At 37.1% G+C, this 20,977-nt stretch overlaps 1 protein-coding gene across 1 annotated transcript in view; it reads right to left on the bottom strand.

Moving 5' to 3' along the window:
• The window catches only part of gart (phosphoribosylglycinamide formyltransferase), a 27,404-nt gene extending 6,427 nt beyond the window's left edge, over positions 1-20,977 (bottom strand). The window contains exons 1-14 of the mRNA XM_052598573.1: positions 20,825-20,977; positions 17,766-17,925; positions 17,383-17,478; positions 15,667-15,841; positions 14,975-15,086; positions 13,904-13,972; positions 13,708-13,833; positions 10,076-10,163; positions 8,279-8,364; positions 7,246-7,414; positions 5,966-6,200; positions 4,602-4,696; positions 3,843-3,952; positions 1,893-2,091 (exon numbers count right to left, since the gene is read on the bottom strand). Coding sequence (XP_052454533.1) covers positions 1,893-2,091; positions 3,843-3,952; positions 4,602-4,696; positions 5,966-6,200; positions 7,246-7,414; positions 8,279-8,364; positions 10,076-10,163; positions 13,708-13,833; positions 13,904-13,972; positions 14,975-15,086; positions 15,667-15,841; positions 17,383-17,478; positions 17,766-17,910 — 1,705 coding nt within the window. The 5' untranslated portion in view covers positions 17,911-17,925; positions 20,825-20,977. The remainder of the gene's footprint in view (positions 1-1,892; positions 2,092-3,842; positions 3,953-4,601; positions 4,697-5,965; positions 6,201-7,245; positions 7,415-8,278; positions 8,365-10,075; positions 10,164-13,707; positions 13,834-13,903; positions 13,973-14,974; positions 15,087-15,666; positions 15,842-17,382; positions 17,479-17,765; positions 17,926-20,824) is intronic.

Here is a 20,977-nt window from a genome sequence, read left to right as displayed (position 1 = left end):
TCATGTTTAGGACTTATTTTTGTATACAAGATGAAAATAAAGTGCTATTTTGATTGTTTTAATAAAATTGTATGGCAAAATAAATAAATACATGATAATAACAGTAGTAGAACAATTAGTTGGGGGGGCACTGCAGCCATTTTATTTGCATTATCTTATTTTAATGTGTGTGTTAAGGCCAAATTATTTTTAATTAATTTAAATAAAGCTCTCCCCGTGAAATATCGCGAGAGTGGACTCTCTTCTCGTTCTGAGAAGCTGACAAAACATGCTTCATCACAGGTACATTTATCAAGCATGGAAATGTGGGAGAGCAATAAACAGACTGCTACATCAGGGTCTGTGGCACACAGCTGTCTAACAGCCATCAAAGCACAGTAGGAAAAAAAAAACAGAGTCATGTACAAACAAATCATCACATGAATCATGTACAGTGATCCGAGACATTAAAATGTCTCTAAATGTGATTAACAAACTATACTCTATGTTTGCAGAGCCAAGCAACCATTTCAGTTAATCCAAAGGAAACACATCTCTAGCGTTGCAGAGAGGAGAGTTCATGGGAGGCAAAATGGATGCATGTGAAAAGGTTTTGTGTGGATTTTTCTGGTGTACGTGCAGATAATTCCCCTCAAACTGGATGAAAACAAAAAGAAGCTCATGACACCTCCTGGGCTTTCGCAGTAATTAGTACCAACCACACTTGGCCAGCGTGATGAAAATGAGATGCACTAGGAATCAGAATCACAGATGTTAAAATGTCAGTTCTATCTTCCTGTTTTAGAAACTATGCTGGCTGAATTGAACAGGCAATTCTCAACTGATGCAATGGCCCAAAGCATGGCATCGAATGCAGTGTTCAGTTGTGAGAAAAACAGCATTGGTCCTTTACGGAACACGTATGCAAGCTTTAAGACACACCCTCAGCTTGTGACAGCTGAAATTTGCGATCCCATTGCCGGTCGCCCTTGAAAAACTTAAAGATGAAGTACGGCAGGATCAAAATCCAAACTTTTACTGACTATCTCGCTCTCACACTGCACATTACTGCTGCATCAGAAAAAAGTTTTGTCAGTGATGAGAAGAATCAGAAACTGGCTGCAATCTGCAATGGCTCAGGTCAGATTTTCTGATCTTTTCTTACCGCACATAGAAAACAATTTAATTACAATTTTATCAGGAGAGAAGATCGGGGACATCAAAATTGGCGGATTCTTCTAAATTAGGTAAAATATAACTTTTAATTCCACTCTTTGTATAGCCAACGAGTCATTGTTAATTGTAAATTTATTTTAAATGAAGAAAAAAAATTATAGACTATAAATAATTGAAAAAAGTAGAAAATATGGTATATACGGTATTCAAAAATAAATAAATTGGAGCTTGTTGTCTAGGTGTCCCCCCCAGGCAAAAATTTGAAACTCCGCCTATGCCCCTAACCCTTTTATTGCTGTATGCATTTTTTTTTTTTTTTATGATTATCAAACAGATAGTAAAGTAAATGACATTGAATCTCATATTTAGAAATCACTCTTTAAGAATACAATTCTATTTGGATTGCAAAACATTATATATTTCTATAGTTTAACAAATTGTGACAAACAAATCCTGTTTAGCAACATTATGTGTAAGTAACGTAAATCAATGCCAACATTGTGAACCTACAAGACTAAATCACAATGAGGGCAAAACAAAAAAGTGAATTGCAGTCAGAAATCTTTTTTTCTTTATTAATTATAATTTTTTTCTTTATTAATAATTATTTAATAACATAATTTTTTTTTTTCATTTAATTGTACTAAAAATATTGCATTGCTTCTTTTTAAAGAAAAGAACCTTGAACAATTGGTCAAGTTTTGGTTTCCAACATGGATTTGTTCTGTGTAGCTGACCTAACAGAGCACATCCAGCCATCTGACAGGCGTCTGCGATGCCGCCGATGACAGAAGATGCAACTCTCACGTCTAGATGGCCACAGGAGAAATAGTCGAGGAAGAAGAGTGGCTCAGCTCCTTGAGCGAGAACATCGTTCACACACATGGCCACCAGATCCTGACCCAGAGTGCTGTGGATGCCACACGCTTGTGCGATCTATGAACAACAACAACCAAATGTGAAGACCAGAGATTGCAACTAAAATGCTACTTTATCTTTACTGTAAACTGAAACTTCTATAGATTTTTATACTTAAATGTTTTCATTTCAGCACCATGTTGTAACTAGCATTGATAAACAAGTGTTCTGCTTTCTCTGAATTTATACCCCCAAAAGGGTCAAGTTAAAAAAAAAAAAAAAAAAATCAAAATCTGAGTACCAATAAGATGTAAAATTGCAATAAATTAATTTATGGATTTCTTTTTATGGTTTTACCATTTTTAGGGTTAATTACCAAACTAGAATAATTAAGGCCAAAAGTAAGATGTGCAAATTAAAAAGAAGCCATTCTGGACAAAAGAACAGGTGTTACTTCTTGCCCAACTTGTACATGGAAAGGAGGACATAATTAAATTAAATGGAAATTTTCATGAAACGTTTCTAAAATGTTTACAAACTGAGGCGGTTTGCCAGCAAAAGCCCTTTTATTATTGTTTGTGATCTGGTCTTGATTTAGCCCATTTGACTGCCCCTAACTATTCAGATTTAGGAGCTGGTTTTAGTAATTAAACATTTTGTGAAATGCTCTTAGAGCAAAAATGTAGGAGTACTAAAATTATTATAATGATTCTACTATATCGGCAAGTTAGGAGCTACTTTCAGCCTTAAAGGATTAGTTCACCCAAAAATGAAAATTATGTCATTAATAACTCACCCTCATGTCATTCCAAACCCGTAAGACCGCCGTTCATCTTCGGAACACAGTTAAATATATTTTAGATTTAGTCCGAGAGCTCTCAGTCCCTCCACTGAAAATGTATGTACAGTATACTGTCCATGTCCAGAAACGTAATAAAAACATCATCAAAGTAGTCCATGTGACATCAGAGGGTCAGTTACAATTTGTTGAAGCATCGAATATACATTTTGGTCCAGAAATAATTCTGTGCTAATGTTATGAGCGCGGGTAAACCAAAGGCTTGAATGGCGTTCAAAGGCTTGTCATTACGTTGAGCGCAAAAGAACCGGTGAACCATTTTTTTTCAACCGGTTTATTGAATCAAACTGTCCAAAAGAACCGGTTTACGGAAAATAACCGAACTTCCCATCACTACTGGTGATCCGAAAACCGATGCAACCGGTGCTTGACTCGTGAACAAGTCAATGTTTCGTTCGTTACCTGGCTCAGCTCAGCGTTCATCTTCAGTTCTCTCTTCACATCAGTTCAGTCAGTGTACTGTTTGAGTGCATGAATTACTCCGGGATATTGGTTTATTTAAACTCAGAGGGAGTGTCAGACACATTAAAAAAGTTAACTGCTTAAGTAATTTGTGGATTAATGCTTATTGGAGACGTGAACCGTTACAATCGATTCAGTTCGATTTGGTGAATTGGTTCAAGAAGAACCGGTTAAATCCAATGATTCGTTCGCGAACCAGATATCACTACACTGAACGCGCTCACAACACACCCAGAAGTGAATACAATTCTGAATAAAGTCGTAGTTTTTGATTATGTTTTTATTATCTTTCTGGGCATGGACAGTAGACCATACACACAGTTTCATTGGAGGGACAGAAAGCTCTCGGACTAAATCTAAAATATCTTAAACTGTGTTCCGTCATTAGAGTCATTAATGACATAATTTTCATTTTTGGGTGAACTAACCCTTTAAGATGCTTTGTGAATACAGCCCCTGCTCTAGCTCACAATGATGTTCCAGCGTTCATGAAAAGGGCTCATGATACCTTCAATTTGGTTCCCACTCCATCCGTCCCAGACACCAGGATTGGATCCGTGAATCCTGCAGCTTTCAGATCAAACAGTCCTGCAAATCCGCCAAGCTCCGCGTTACACCCTGAACCACAGACACACAAAAAACACAATCAAAATTGTACACCGATCTGATATGGCATTGCTCAGAAAACCACAAGAAAGTTCATGAAGAAAGCTCATGTTTGAGTATTTTTTCACAAACTAAACTCTCCTCTCGTCCCATTAACGTTTGAAATTGACTTGAAGTTATACATTAAATTAAAGGATACATTAAATAAATCTATTTTATCTTTAGATTTTATCTTCTTGATTGTTTAATTTGACAAAGCATAATAAAAACTGCTCCTAACAAACTCATTTATGCAGTTTTGCCTTCTGAATGAATGCAAAAAAACAACATTACTATAAATATTAGAGGGAAAAATAATATTTTGTCGATTTAATTATTTGAAAAAATATTAATAATTTATGTGATCCAATGTGCTTCCAAGAGGATTCAGATTCATTTTGTTTTAAGCTTTGAACTCAGAACTTTCCTGTTAGAAATCAGCTTCAAAGAACTTTACAAAAGTTCTCAAGATTCAAGAAGTAACTAGTCAGATGAATCAGCCATCAATCATCAATGAATGAGGGGAGAAATTCATGAGAAAACCCTGGCGGTTATAACAACATAATGAGGTAACTCTGAAAGTGGAACATTGGGCTCCTGAGAGACAAGAAAGAGGACCAACCTGGACGAGACGTCGCTTTAGCCAGAGGTTTGATCATATCCACCAGTCTGTTCCCCGCTGCGATGTCCACACCGCTGTCCTTGTATGTCAGTCCTCTGATGGACAGAACAAAAACATGCCAACACCATTCTGTGCTGTTGCTGTTCACTACTATTAGAAATCATTCAGTCACCGAAACAATGCTGAAATAAAACTAAATATAAATACTGAATGAAAAACTGCTTTGGCAACTAACTGAAGTATACACAGGGTGGTGTTGGCGCAGTGGATAAGACACATGACATTGGTGTAAGAGACCGGGTTCCCTTGGTAAAATTTGCATTTTAGATGCTAAACATCAAGTTATTTGTATTGGGGTCGCTTCGACCCGCGGAAATGAAAAACAACCGCAGACTTGGCAACACTGGTTGGCCTTTACTACAGAGAGCCGTAGTTCACAGAAAATCCACACAAAATTGATTTCAAAATTGGAGGCGATTCTTTGTCGATTTTGAAAGCGATTTTGTGTAGCTTGTCAGTGGACTATGGCTCTGTGTAGTAAATGCCGCTCCACCTGAACCAGTGTTGCCAAGTCTGCGGTTGTTTTTCATGTCCGTGGGTTGAAGCGACCCCAATACCAATAACGTGATGATTAGCCCCTAAAATGCGAATTTTACCAAGGCAACCCTGCCAAATAACGTGTATTTCAACCCCGCGACGCAATTTTTATCGGTAAATCTCCTGGAAACACGATTGGGCTATTGTATTTTCTGGACTTTAAGTCCTTTTTTTCATAGATTGGCTGGTCCTGCGACCTAGTCAGGTTTGACTTGCTTATCAAAATTAATTTGACATGAACCAAGAGATATGAACTAACAGAAAACATTACCGTCTACAGCCGCGAGAGGGCGCTCTATGCTGCTCAGTGCTCCTGTAGTCTACACTAAGCAGCATATAGCACCCTCTCCCGGCTGTAGATGGTAATGTTTTCTCTTGGTTCTTGGGTCTAAATAAATGCGACTTATAGTCCAGTGCGACTTATGTTTTTTTTCCTCATCATGACGTATTTTTGGACTGATGCGACTTATACTCAGTGGGCAGGTTTTGTTTTGAAAACCTTGCAACCGTGATCTGAACGCACATGCTGGAGATGTACTTCTAATCACAGGAGCGCCTTTACTGACGAGATGCGCATGAAAATCGCATTCGATTTTTTGCACAGCCCTGTGTATTCGTGACACTGTTTATTAGAAATATGCAAACAAATCAACAGAACACTGACCTTAAATGTGAATTATTCAGTACACATCACAATTCAGATGCATAAAGTGTGGTGTTCTGCTATGTCTTCCAGGATTAACAGATTAGTGTTAGTGAGCAGTCACCTGCTGCGGGTGAGGTACGTGATGGCGTGGTGGCCGATGTCACGGCGGTAAACTGCATCAGGGAAGCTGATCACTGCCACTCCTTCATTAGCGCTGCATAACGCGCTCTCGAGGGTGGGCCGGACCGCTGTCACAGTCAAGACACGCCCACCACTCGTAATAACCCCGCCCCCTTCCTTAAGTGAAGTGCCCGCATGGAACACCTGAATGCCCATCTCTGATGCCTGAGACAAACCTGAATAAATAAAAATCGATTCATTCACTTCACACTAATTTGACAATGAAACTACTAAATCAAAGCTAAATGTGATGTAACAGACACTTGTCATGAGGGAAATGACATCACTAAGATAATTAGATAATTCCTGGTGATCCTCATAACTGTCTCTTATTTTTTATTTATTTTTTTAAGTTATAAAAATTCTTTATAAAAAATAATTTTATAGTACTATAGTTATTCTTCACATTTTATTTACTTTATTAATAAAAAAATATGGATTATTGGATAAAAATAATAGTAATGCATGACAAATTAAAACTCTTCAAAAATAATTATAATTTTTTATATTTATTTGTTAAAAATAATAATGGATTATATTATATTATATTATATTATATTATATTATATTATATTATATTATATTATATTATATATTACACGGCTCTGTGGAACTCAACTGATTGGTCAGTTGCGACATTCTGCGGTACGTTATCCCGGGATAACAACCTGTAAAAGCATATAACAGGCTCATCTGGATAACAGCAGTCGTCGCTGTACTATTGCTTGATCAATTTTTCTTGGTGAAAGCTTTGTGTTTGTTTAGCTAATAAAATATTAAAACTTGATTCCAAATGGTGTACAATTGTTGAATTATGTCATCCTGGTATCGCAGACTCGCTCTCGTTTCATACAAACCCAGCTACTGCCATTTTGCTATGACTTTTTATTGCCTTAATTATTTACTTATGTGGCAAGTAGCCGTGTAATAAGCCAGTTATTCTTGCAGAATAAACCCCTTCAGGCTTATATAAGACCCCTCCGATTTGTGTCAGGGTCCTGATCGCCCTGACGGGGTTTTATCTGCGAGAACAACCGGCTAGATGTACAGTACATTATCCCTTACTTGTATTATATAAAATGATATTATATTAGATTAGATTTTATTATATAAGGAGTGTTTTTGTCCTTGTGTTTAGGTCTTTGAAATTGATAAAACCGAATGTAAGAATTTTTAAGGATGCCATTACAGATCTACAGTACATATTTCATGTAAACGCACCAGTGATCTCCAGTCCCTTCTTATATGAGGCCGGATACCCTCCGCTAGCCATGACCACAGTGACAGCTGCACTGTCCTCCAGCCACTGCACTGGACTTGAGCTCAGGTCCGCCTGCAGTGTCTTCTTCAACACCTCATATAAATCAGACTTCAGCAACGGCATCAGGACCTGATCAAGAAGAGTTTTGTGTTATTCACTGATTATCTTTTTTTCCAGTGAGTGGTTAACTTGAGAATGATGTGACTGGATCATCAAGTCAAATCCAGAACTGAATCAGTACATGAATCCATCTTTTGAATCGGTTCTTTAAAATAAACCAGCAGATTTGTGTTACTCCATCTGATCTGATAACAGCGCCTTCAGGATTTCCAGTCTGAACATTTCAGGTTTGGAACATGATATGCATTTTAAAAAGAACTGTCAGAAGACTTCTTTCATTGCACAAAAGATGACTGTATACTGAAGATTATGGAGGACATACTAAGTACTATAACATTATACATTTATTGAATTAAATCTAGGATGTAATCACTCCACCTGACTGAGTTTACAAGTCATTTTTAGGAGTGGGGATCCTTTTTCCAACTCCGTGATTTGTGTTTTTCTTTTTTTTCTGACATGTTGGTGTTCCATTATCTTTCACTTGTATGTTATAAGTTCAGAGTAAATACAGCTGGATAAAATAAAAACTGTGTCCATCTTCATTTCAGGCTCCAAAGCAACAAAATGATTTTCTATACCCAGTGTATTTGTATGTATATGTCTGTGTGTGTGTGTGTGTGTGTGTGTGAGTGTGTGTGTCTGTGTTTGTATGTGTATGTGAGAACGGAGAGAGTAAATGACTGATCTGATCCCTTTATTCAAGTTGTTTACTTGCACAGCAAGTCATTAAATCTGCAGTCGTGTATTATTTTCTGATCATATTTCTTGTGTGAGTTTCCCTCAAGGATCAACATGTCAAAAACAAACATTAGCAAATCAAACTGATGATCAACACAGAACTCAGAGAAAAAGCGTTAGACATGATCTCACCTGACACTCTGGGTCACCAAAGCGGCAGTTGAACTCCAGGACTTTTGGTCCCTGTTTAGTCAACATTATTCCTGCGTATAAAACACCTGAGAAAGGAAAATGAGGAATGATTGACTGATAATAATAACATCCTAAAATCTATAAAATAATAATAATGATATGAACTACATAATATCTGGCTCAGTTTTAATCAAAATTATCTTTCTCTGAGTTCTCATGTCCTTTTAAAGACATAAATAACTTTAAAAAAAAAAGTCAGAGAAGCTGGGAACAAGATTGAGGTGATGAAATGACAGAATGATCACTTTTCAGCGAACTATAATTTAAAAAATGTTACACGGTAACAAAACGATGTTTGTGTCCAATCAGTGTTATTCTGTAAAGCCTAACATATGAAATAATAGTCAGAATTTCTATATATTCTTTGAAAGGGAACAATTTAATAAAAATAAAAAATAAAAACTTTGGTTGATATTTAATACATCAGGCTTTTATGGCTTATACAGTGAGAATATCTAGAAGAAAAACAGTTCAGTTTTGGTCAGAAACTATAAGCAAAAATATGCCATTTGGTGTGGATTCTGATATTAATATGGACAAAATGTAAGATTAAATACTGATGTATGTAGCAGTAGTGTTGCACAATATACCGGTACTAAAAAGGTACAGCAATACCTTGCTTTTAAAATTGGTAAAATTCCTGATTTTACTAGTACTGGTACTTTAACAACGCCACCGTTTTAATAAGAACCTGAGTTGTATCAACGTGCGGCAGCATGCGCTCTGCTTCAGCTCCCTGCATAAACACTGGCCACACCTAACTTTATATACCTGCACAGTGGAGAACTGATTAAAGTTATAGCCAATTTAGAGAATGGATAAGAAATATGCATGAATGAGAAAATAAAACGCAGGACGTGCATAATATTAAAAAGTGTTATTAATAGTGATGCTCCGATCAGAATTTTTTGCAGACGATACAAAGTACCGATTTCTTGTCATGGTGATCAGCAGATACCAATGCTTAAAGCTTTATATAGACTGTTTTGTGTTTGTTTATCAGTTCGGCTATTGCACCGGCTATAAACACAGTTAAAGTTAAGGTGATGAGTAGACTGAAGTTGAGCTCAGGTGGTTGTGCTGTGGGATGCGTTTAACAAAAATAATTTTGGGTCGCTTGCCACAATATAAAAACTGAACGATTTCCCAAAAGGCTTTGTTGAATAAACATGAGCACGTATTGCACGTTTAAAAATCTAAATGAGGTGCGGAAAAACTCTGTTTCTCCGGCTTTAAAGCACCACCTGCTGGCAGAGAATAAATCTGCATTTTCAGTAAGTTTCGGGTAATAAAAAAATGCATTCTGATTACTGATCGGTGGATGAAATAAATCATAAATTAAGCAAATATTATTATTTTTTAAAATACGTTTTAAAATAAAAAAAAATCACAAGGCAGATGATTTTGTGTGTGTGTGTGTATGTGTTTGTTCGCCTGATCAGGAATAAATAAATGTTCATTTAAAAGCATCCCTTGATCAGCGTTTTATGTTACCATTACCCCTTACAGCTGTGAAATGTGGATGTTTGTATAGTTATACTAAAAGCCCTTTTACTTGCCAAAAAAAAAAAAATTCTAAAGCTACCAGTCAGATGACAGAAGGCATGTAGCAGACTGTGTGCAACAGCAAAGACAGATCATGTTGATCATTTAGAGGATTATCAAATATGATACGGCAGGCTTTATAGGATTAGACTGAGGTTAATGGTGCTAGTAGTGTCTGTTAGTCAAACTCACCCACGTATGGTGTTCCCTCCTCTCTCATGCCATCCACAGTCTTCTGCAGAACAGACCTCTTGATCTCCTGCAGCACTTCCTCAGACACCTTCACACACAGATTCATTCACACTTTATGAACCCCTGTGAAATCAGTTTTATTTCTTACTGAATTCTTTTTACTTTTATCTTTTAGAATTTTTCTGTATTTCATTTTAATGGTTAAATTAGCTCAAATATACAATCAAAATATAGGGCCCTATGAAATCGTTTTAATTTCTTCCCAAATTAAATGTAACTTAGTCATAAAAAAAGCATGTCAAATTAGTTAAAAAAATTAAACATATAACATTTAATAAAATGTATCAATTTATTAAAAGTTTAACAAACATTAAACATTTAGGGCCCCATGATTCAGTTTTATTCTCTCTATTAGGGGTGACACCACATGGTCGAGGATTCGATGCTTCGATTTGAGGAGCCTGATGCGACTACCAATCTCACATTTGAATATTCGCGGGCTGTTATGATTATGCCATTCTGACTATATGTGAGCACTCAAATGTCTGATTTCACACAGAACTTGTGGTTTTCTCCCAATAAGTTAATATCCAGTGTATTATGATTAAACCGTGAATAAGAATTTGAAAAGAAAGAAGGTTCAAATTAATATTTTAAAGTGCGTGAATAAATCCAACCACCCGTATAGATTTATGTTTCACTCTCCATAATCCGTGACCGACAGAGGAGCATCTTGGCGGCAGGGATTTAAACTTTACCAAGACTCAAACTGACACAGGCAGAGACTGGATTTTTTCGAACAGGTAGGGTAAAAGTGATTTCAAAACATTTCAGCCGGTTTATATATATTGTGGACATATTATTTACCTGATATAAGATGCAGGGGCAGAGCCAGATGATGTAACATTTCAGGGCTTAGCCTAAACCTAGTGGGGTCCAGGGGCATACTCCCCCGGGGAGATTTTTTTTACCATTTACATCAGCTAAATGCACCATTTTTCAGGCTGTTTGTTATATCCATAATGTTATTTTCAGCCGATTTGCCAGTGAGCTCCCTACGACGCTGGTGAAATAAAAAAGCCTGCCAGCTCCTGATGACAATAACAAAAATGATTATTTATCCTCTTCTTTGTTAGTTTTTATTAGCATGTTGGCAAATAAGCTGAGTGATGCACGATGCATTACCGTCCGCCACCACGCACAATAATAGAGCTTTTGTTTAATTTTTTACCGCTCCAGTCTGAAAGACTGAGAGGAACTGAAACAAAGTTATTTTTAAAAAAAACTAAAAGATTCGGGGCTTTTGACAACACATTAGGGGCTTAAAACATTATTTACCCTGTTTGTATCTGCGAGGCATTTGTTACACATTTTCCCTGTGTGTTAACATCAGTAATTATGGCTATCGAATGTCTGACTTGACTCAATGTATTTTGCCCCGCCCCCAAACATATGATTTGACTATTAGTCGATTACAGCAAGATTCGAAAATTCCGAATCGACTATGAAAATCCTTAGTCGGGACACCCCTTATGTATTTTTTTTATTTAATAAAAATGTATCATCAGAAACAGTGAAGGCATAAACACGATCAATTTAATCAAATGAAAATGTAACCATTACTTTTTTCTTTTCTTTTTTGCCAAGCAAAGTGCTGCACAACAGAGGTTTACTGTTAAAATTAACATTATGATACAAAAAAAGTGTAACAATTAGGTTTAAAAAATAAGGTTAAATATAAGATTATATTTTTTTTATTTTTATTACTTTTGATATTATTATTATTAATAATAACAACAACAATAAACAATTTATGAACAGATTTACATAAATTTTACAATAAAAATATTCAAATGTAAAATTTAGAAATATTTATTATAGTTTGACTACTACTAGTTTTACTACTGTGACTAGTTGAGAAGCATATATTTTATCTACAGGTCCTTCTCAAAAAATTAGCATATTGTGATAAAGTTCATTATTTTCCATAATGTAATGATAAAAATTTAACTTTCATATATTTTAGATTCTTTGCACACCAACTGAAATATTTCAGGTCTTATTGTTTTAATACTGATGATTTTGGCATACAGCTCATGAAAACCCAAAATTCCTATCTCAAAAATTAGCATATCATGAAAAGGTTCTTTAAATGAGCTATTAACCTAATCATCTGAATCAACTAATTAACTCTAAACACCTGCAAAAGATTCCTGAGGCTTTTAAAAACTCCCAGCCTGGTTCATTACTCAAAACCGCAATCATGGGTAAGACTGCGGACCTGACTGCTGTCCAGAAGGCCACCATTGACACCCTCAAGCGAGAGGGTAAGACACAGAAAAAAATTTCTGAACAAATAGGCTGTTCCCAGAGTGCTGTATCAAGGCACCTCAGTGGGTAGCCTGTGGGAAGGAAAAAGTGTGGCAAAAAACGCTGCACAACGAGAAGAGGTGACCGGACCCTGAGGAAGATTGTGGAGAATGGAGGGATTCCAGACCTTGGGGGACCTGCGGAAGCAGTGGACTGAGTCTGAAGTAGAAACATCCAGAGCCACCATGCACAGGCGTGTGCAGGAAATGGGCTACAGAGAAGCAGCACTGGACTGTTGCTCAGTGGTCCAAAGTACTGACAATGTCATTCGGAAATCAAGGTGCCAGAGTCTGGAGGAAGACTGGGGAGAAGAAAATGCCAAAATCCCTGAAGTCCAGTCAAGTACACACAGTCAGTGATAGTATGGGGTGCCATGTCAGCTGCTGGTGTTCGTCCACTGTCTTTTATCAAGGGCAGGGTCAATGCAGCTAGTTATCAGGAGAATTTGGAGCACTTCATGCTTCCATCTGCTGAAAAGCTTTATGGAGATGAAGATTTTGTTTTTCAGCACGTCCTGGCACCTGCTCACAGTGCCAAAACCACTGGTAAAAGGTTTACTTACCATGGTATTACTGTTCTCAATTGGCCTGCCAACTCTCCTGATGAGAGAAAACTCTGGATGAGCTTAAGGCCGCTATCGAAGCATCCTGGGCCTCCATTACACCTCAGCAGTGCCGCAGGCTGATTGCCTCCATGCCACGCCGCATTGAAGCAGTCATTTCTGCAAAAGGATTCCCGACCAAGTATTGAGTGCATAACTGAACATAATTATTTGAAGGTTGACTTTTTTTGCATTAAAAACACTTTTCTTTTATTGGTCGGATGAAATATGCTAATTTTTTTAGATAGGAATTTTGGGTTTTCATGAGCTGTATGCCAAAATCATCAGTATTAAAACAATAAAAGACCTGAAATATTTCAGTTGGTGTGCAATGAATCTAAAATATATGAAAGTTTAATTTTTATCATTACATTATGGAAAATAATTTTTGAGAAGGACCTGCATAATACAATTTATTATAAAACTGATTAGTATAATTTTTTTATATTATGTAATATATTTCAGTCACAGTTTAACCAAACATTTATTATGGTATGTTTTTGTTGAGATCTTTTGAGTTTCTGTGTGTATCTTCAGATAGTTTTCCTCAACTAAAACAGTAAAAAGTTCATTAAGTGATACCAAAATACCATAGCCAGTACTATGGTATTCTCTGAAGAATATCTTGTAATTATCCATGAGATGTATGGGATCTGTTGACCTGTGGTGTGGGGCAGTACGCGCCCATCCCGCCCGTGTTTGGACCCTGGTCTCCATCCAGTAGACGTTTGTGATCTTGTGCCGGAGGCATCGGTGACACTGTGATTCCATCACTGAAGCACAGACACTGAGAACAGACGAGAGGCTTAGGGTGAGAAGACTACCCTGGATGCTCAATAACACCAAAAAGTACTTACAGAGACTTCCTCTCCTTCCAGTTGCTCCTCAACCACCACAGTCTCACCAGCAGAACCAAACGCCTTATCCTGAAACATTAAGAAAAAGATGCTTGCTGAATAAAAGTGTGACAGGAAAGAAATGTGTTCTATTCTAACTTACTATTCAAAATAAAAATTCACAGATTCCACAAAAATATGAAGCAGTACATCTGTTTTCAACAATCAGAAATGTTTCCTGAGCAGAAAATCAAAATATTAGAACTTCTAAAGGATCGTGCGATACTGAAGACTGAAGAGATGATGCTGAAAATTCAGCTTTGATCGCAGGAATAAATTAAATTTCACAATAAATTCACAGAGAGAGTATTTTGACATTCATTTCGTCAAATAGATGCAGCCTTGGTGAGCAAACAGACTTTAACAACAGCTTTTGAATGACGACAAACATATTTTATTAGAATAATTGTATAATTACAATACTTATTTTATAATTCATGTTAAATATAAAAAAAAGAAAAAAGTGAAAGTGGCGTGACATTCAGCCAAGTATGGTGACCCATACTCAGAATTTGTGCTCTGCATTTAACCCATCCAAAGTGCACACACACAGAGCAGTGAACACACACCCGGAGCAGTGGGCAGCCATTCATGCTGCGGCGCCTGGGGAGCAGTTGGGGGTTTGATGCCTTGCTCAAGGGCACCCAAGTCGTGTTATTGCCGGCCGGAGATTCGAACCCACAACCCTAGGTTTAGGAGTCAAACTCTCAAACCACTAGGCCACGACTTCCCCCTAAATTTTATTTATACATTTACATAATCAAAAGGTGTAACTTATTGCACATAAATTGCAAACTGTATATTAAAAGATTCACACAGCAGCAATTTCTAGTGCAAGATTTGAGTGAAATCGTATTTACTTTTGACCAGCATGTGTCCTCAGTGAGCTGTGTTTGGAGCGCTTGACTAAGTGAGTTACTTTGTTAACAGTGAAACATTCAAGGACACATTTCATTCTTTCAAAGACAAACAAATAGAACCGCTGTGGAAAAATATAACCATTAGTGAGATGCTGAAGCCGTAGCGACTGACCTTCATGATATCCAGAACGGCTTTACAGGCCTCATCTTTATCCCGAGCGACTACAACACCCTTCCCAGCAGCCAGACCACTGGCCTTCACCACCAGAGCGGGAAAATCAGCGCTGAAAAAATACAATAAAATGATACATCAGCAAACCTGATTTTAAGATGCATCTTAAAATGTACATTTATTATAAGTCGCATTCATTTGCTGCCACAGTTAAAGTTTTGGCCTCATATGCAGCTTTGGAAAAAATGTTGGTAAGTTGCTTCCATCCTAGAGGACTGGAGTAAGGTCATCTTCTCTGATGAGTCAATTTTTTAGCTTTGCCCAACAACTGGCCATCTAATGGTTAGACAGAGACCTGGAGAGGCCTACAAGCCACAGTGTCTCGCACCCACTGTGAAATTTGGTGGAGGATCAGTGATGATCTGAGGGTGCTTCATTATTTGAAGCCTGAAAACGGTATATTTTTTGTTATTTTAAGCAGTAGTCATTTTCTGCAAATAAATTATCTAAATAACAACATGTTTATTTGGAATTTGGGAGACATTTTGTCAGTAGTAGTTTATAAAGCAAAACTATTTTTTTTTTTTTACTCATACACATATCTATATAGTAGAACCAGAGAAGCTGCTAATTTTACAGTGGTCTCTTAATTTTTTCCAGAGCTGTGTTTAGTGCATGTTGTAGATGTTTACTCTTGAATGTATTTGCAGGCGTCCTGTGGGTCAGTGAAGGAGCTCCAGCGCGCTGTGGGAATGTTGTGACGGTCCATGAAGGATTTGGAGAAACTCTTACTGGCCTCCAGCTGTGCTGCCTTCGCAGACGGACCGAAACATGTCACACCAGCAGCAGTAAGGTCATCCACTATACCTGAGAGACAATCACAGTTAGCATATATACATATAAAGTACAGACCAAAAGTTTGGACACACCTTCTCATTCAAAGAGTTTTCTTTATTTTCATGACTATGAAAATTGTAGAGTCACAAGGCTATTTGAATCAAGGGCTATTTGACCAAGAAGGAGAGTGATGGGGTGCTGCGCCAGATGACCTGGCCTCCACAGTCACCGGACCTGAACCCAATCGAGATGGTTTAGGGGTGAGTTGGACCGCACACAGAAGGCAAAAGGGCCAACAAGTGCTAAGCATCTCTCGGAGAACTCCTTCAAGACTATTGGAAGACCATTTCAGGTGACTACCTCTTGAAGCTCAGTGTGTTTTCACCCACCTGTTCATGTTCACTTAATCCATAACCGACTGTATTTACACGAGATACTCTACACGACAAACATTTGGACTTCTGTGTGTGTATATGAGCATAGAGGACTGATCGCGCACTGTATATGAGAACTGAAGAAATGGAGCGTGCACGCGCGCTTGAGAGTGAGCATTTCGATTAGCGTGATTCCACCTATCCCGCCTTCACTAACTTTAGAAGTTAAATCGACAACGAATTGGGACTCCCGGGAAAAACGGGACATCTGGTCACCTTTTCCCTAGCCCTTCAGGTGCTGAGGCCATTGTTTCAGATCGCTATTTTGCATTTTAATAGCCTATCCATCCACTGTGGCTGCCATGATAAAAAATATGCAAACGGCCCTTATCCGATCGCAATCCAATGACATGGACACACATTTTGAAGGACAATAGCTTATAGGATGCATTTTGAATGTCCGGTAGTCCTCAAATAACATTATAGTCCCATCTCGTCTAGTTAACGAAGACATGGCATAAATTTAATCATAATTTCGTCATCAGATATTATTTGTAGCTGGTCAACTTATCGTCTTAGTCACATAAAAAATGTTAATTAACGAATATTTTTCGTCGTCGTCTTCGTTAACGAAATGAACACTGGGGGGGGCACATGTGAAATTAGATAAACTTGGGGGGGGGGGGGACTTGTTTATGTGTATAAACAAGACAGGCATTATGACATCATTTTGTATGTTTTTTTTGCCGTCTAAGCACAATAAGGTGCAACACAACATTAATTACATTCAAGATGTGGCTCTAAGTGCGTGCGCTTTGGTTGTGAGCTCACAGAAAGGGGTCTCACAGAGAACACACAAGTACTGAATTAAGCACTTGAATGTTTAAAATTGTAATACTCAAAAGCATGTGCAAATGATACATACTGTCATCTTTCCTAGTTGTCTTTCATGCAGAAATATTTGTGGGAATTCCCCATGTTACAAGCGCAGAAACTGTGGCAATTGGTGGCTTTATGTTTGAAATCCAAACCCTGTATTATCTATTCTATCTACTCGTTTTGTTTTTATTTATAGAAACAATTGTATAAAAACATTGGCCCGTCTAATACTTCTAATTCATCATCTATTTTGATTGTTAACTTAAGCCACAATTTCCTGTTTTTCATAAATCAGTGTGATAATGTCAAACATCTTACCTGCAGCCAGTGGAACTTCTGGACCAACAAGCACGAGCCCCACGTTATGGTCTTTACAATACTGAGCTAAAATCGAGTGATTGCTCACAGACACAGCTGGAAAAATAAATATAAAATATTATAAATTATCATCACAAGCCTTCATGTACTTTGATTTAGCCTTCATTTTGTTTTATTAATTACATAAGTATAAGCTGTTGAACCTGTAAGTGATCTGAAGCCTTATAGATGGATAAAACAACAATCCCACATAAATGTCATACCTGTATTTTTGTATTAAATTTATTCTTGTAGGCAATCGATTATTCAATAACTCAGTGTTAGAGTAGAGTACTAATCACTGCTCATACTCTTGTGGTCTGCTGGATGACTATTGTTCTCACCAGAGTTGGAGATCTTCCCGTTGTTGGCAGTTCCTGCATTACCAGGAGCCACGAGGACCTGCTGAACGTGAGGCGACTGAGCTAACTTCCACGCTAGCGCATGTTCCCGTCCGCCACTGCCGATGATCAACACCCGCTCTGCCATTATCACTCCAAACCTCTATAAAAGACACCAAAACACATACAGGCAATTCCACATTTAACATTTCATCCACAAGCATGACAACTGAAATGGCACAATAAATTCTAATGATAATTTACTTAATAATATGTACAAATTCCCAATATAAATACTTAAAAATAAATAAATAAAACTATAAGCTAAATCATTAAATAAATATTTCATCATGTACATTTTCTGAAGAAAACGGGAGTGGTTGCTAGGGTGATGCTAGGCAGTTGCTAGAGAATTGCTATGTGGTTGCTAGCCAATAGCTAATATTTTGAGTGGTAATTAGCAATTCACATTTCAAATAAAATTTTATACTTGGACAGACTTGCTACGTGGCAGCATTAATGAAGGTTTATTAAGGGTCAAGATCATGAGCCTGCTTCAGAACAGGTTTAAGTTTACGGACCTGTTGCTATAACAGCAACTCCGGGATGAGCTTAGAAGAACCAACCAATCAAAGATCATGCCAAATCTTCAACAATCAAATCCAGCTAACTAAGTTAGAGATGTACACTGGGGACCCAGGTATAAGGGGTGCTGCCAGAAATTTTGGGCCCCGTGACAAAAAAATCTAATTTAAAGACAATAGCCTATAGGATGCATTGTGAATGTCCAATAGTCCTCAAATAACATTATAGTCCAGTCTCGTCTATTTAACGAAAACGCTGCATAAATTTCGTCATAATTTTGTCATCAGATATTATTTGTTTACGAATATTTTTCGTCGTTGTCTTCATTAACGAAATTAACACTGCTAGCGTGCCGTGCATTGATTGACTGTCTGCAACTAACTAAACACCTTCACTGATGAGTGCGCTAAGGCAGGACCAAACCATTTCATGCAGATACAGGGGGGTGGTCGGTCAAAATGGATGTTTTATTTTTTTGGTGAATGGTGATATTTAACTTGTATTGCCAAAATATGTAAAATCAAAGACATCATTCATTTTATTATTATTTGAAATATACTCAATGATGATGGTTTTTATAGTGTATAATATAATAATAATAAAAATAAAAATTAGTTTTTACGTATTTGTTGGGCCCCCTGTTAGTCAGGGGCCCTTGGAATGGTCCTAACTTTTCCCCACTATATGGCGCCCATGCCAGGTATCCATACCCAGACTTGCCGTGATTTAGAGGTTACTGACAGTTTAAGGATCCATTGGCATTACAAGGTTTAGTCACAAGCTCTTCCGAATGCTTTTCATTATTTAAATATTTGTAAAACCCACAAACATAAATACGAGCAAAAGCATTGATTAAAAATAATAATAATAATAATAATAATAATAATAATAATAATAATACAATATAACAGAGATTTGATAATTTTCCACTGCTCACCTGATAACCCGCGACATGGTTGGGAACCACTGCACAAGGGCATTGCTATGTGGCTGCTAGACAGTTGTTAAGGTGTTGCTAGGCAGTTTCGCTCTTTTTGTCAGCTCTGGTCCATTAAATATTAACAGATGTATCTTTTGTTTTTAAGATTAAGATAGTTTAAGATTAACAAATGCTTTAGAAACATTTTCCATTGTTAGTTCATGTTAACAAATGAAAACTTATTGTAAATTGCTACAAAATCATTTTAATTAAAAACTGTTCAGCTTATTTTTTTCAGAGCTTGTGTTAACAGTTCAAGTGGATGCAGTTATTGGCTGATCCGGATAATCTCTGATATATTAGTGACCGAGACGAAAATGTCAAGCATGCTAAATGGTTTTATTTTTTTCAAAGACGTGGTTTCAATACATGAAGTTCTTGACCTATAGGATGCAGTGATGCGGTTTGATCTGATGCCATTAACCTTTCACTGCTGCTGTAAGACTTTAAATCCCAGCACACATAAACATCCAGTGGCATAAAACAACATGAACACCTAGTACAGAAGCATTGCAAAACTGTGCATTGCCATGATGCTAAGTGCAAAAAATCTTGATATGTATGCACAAAACAACACATTAAAAAAAAAAACTGAATTACATTTGCATGGAAGAGAACATCAAATAGCTTTAGAAAAACATACAGAAAGCATCAAAACACTGTGCGTACTTAGTACAAAAATAATCCTAATGCATGAGAACAAACTATTGCATTACATTTGCATGGAAAATACCATTAGTTAACTTGGTAAACAAACTGTGTATCAGCTGGGATTGTTTTTAGTTGAACTTTGGCTTGAAAATCCACTGACACTATTCATCTGGTTGAGTAACAGTGCATGTTGATAACTGATGATCAAATCAAAGACAATCACTCTAAGAATGTTAACCAGTAGCACGAGTGATTCACGTCACGAGATTCGGGGATTGCTGCTCACTGACTTCAACTTTTAAAGTAGATTTTAAGAGCATCATCAGAACAGCAAATGCAATATATTTGCTTAATATGTACACATAATGCATTAGCTCTGTATCAATGTGCTGAAATGCCTAAGGGTGAGCAATTAACATGCACGAACATGTTTTGCTGTTTCAGACACAACATGTATAAAATAAATACTGTGGTTGTATGTACTTTTACAGTTGTGAATGTTTGCATGTTCATATTTGCATGCTACTCTAAAGTACTATCAAAGTTAATTTGTCATAACATTATAATCAAGTCCAAAACTGGTAACGTTACTACAATATGACCATAAAGACAAGATCACCACAGTTCCATATTCGAAAACCTGTGCAGAACCATGGTAAAACGTGTAAAACATTCAGCATTGGACGAACACCTCGTGCAAAAATTCTAGTAAAGATGCAAACATCAAACAGACTGCGATTGATCAACTTTATGGAAAACACCAATCAACTACTTCATTCAGCTAAGTTACGTAAAGTTTATGTCCGTGCATTAATTCATTCATTCGTATGTGTAATTGCAGACTTACGTGATTTCTGATGAACAGCGGTGTACTTTCGAGATCCTGTGATGTTCCAAGTCGTAATGGACAGAAGACCAGCGTTTGTTTCACGCCACAAACCACGTGCACACAGCACTGATAATTCACATGCTACTGACGTTCGATTCACAAAATGATTCA

Source organism: Carassius gibelio, chromosome A1 (assembly GCF_023724105.1).
Source record: "Carassius gibelio isolate Cgi1373 ecotype wild population from Czech Republic chromosome A1, carGib1.2-hapl.c, whole genome shotgun sequence".
NCBI classification, from domain to species: Eukaryota; Metazoa; Chordata; class Actinopteri; order Cypriniformes; family Cyprinidae; genus Carassius; species Carassius gibelio.
This window is presented reverse-complemented; position numbering and strand designations above follow the sequence as displayed.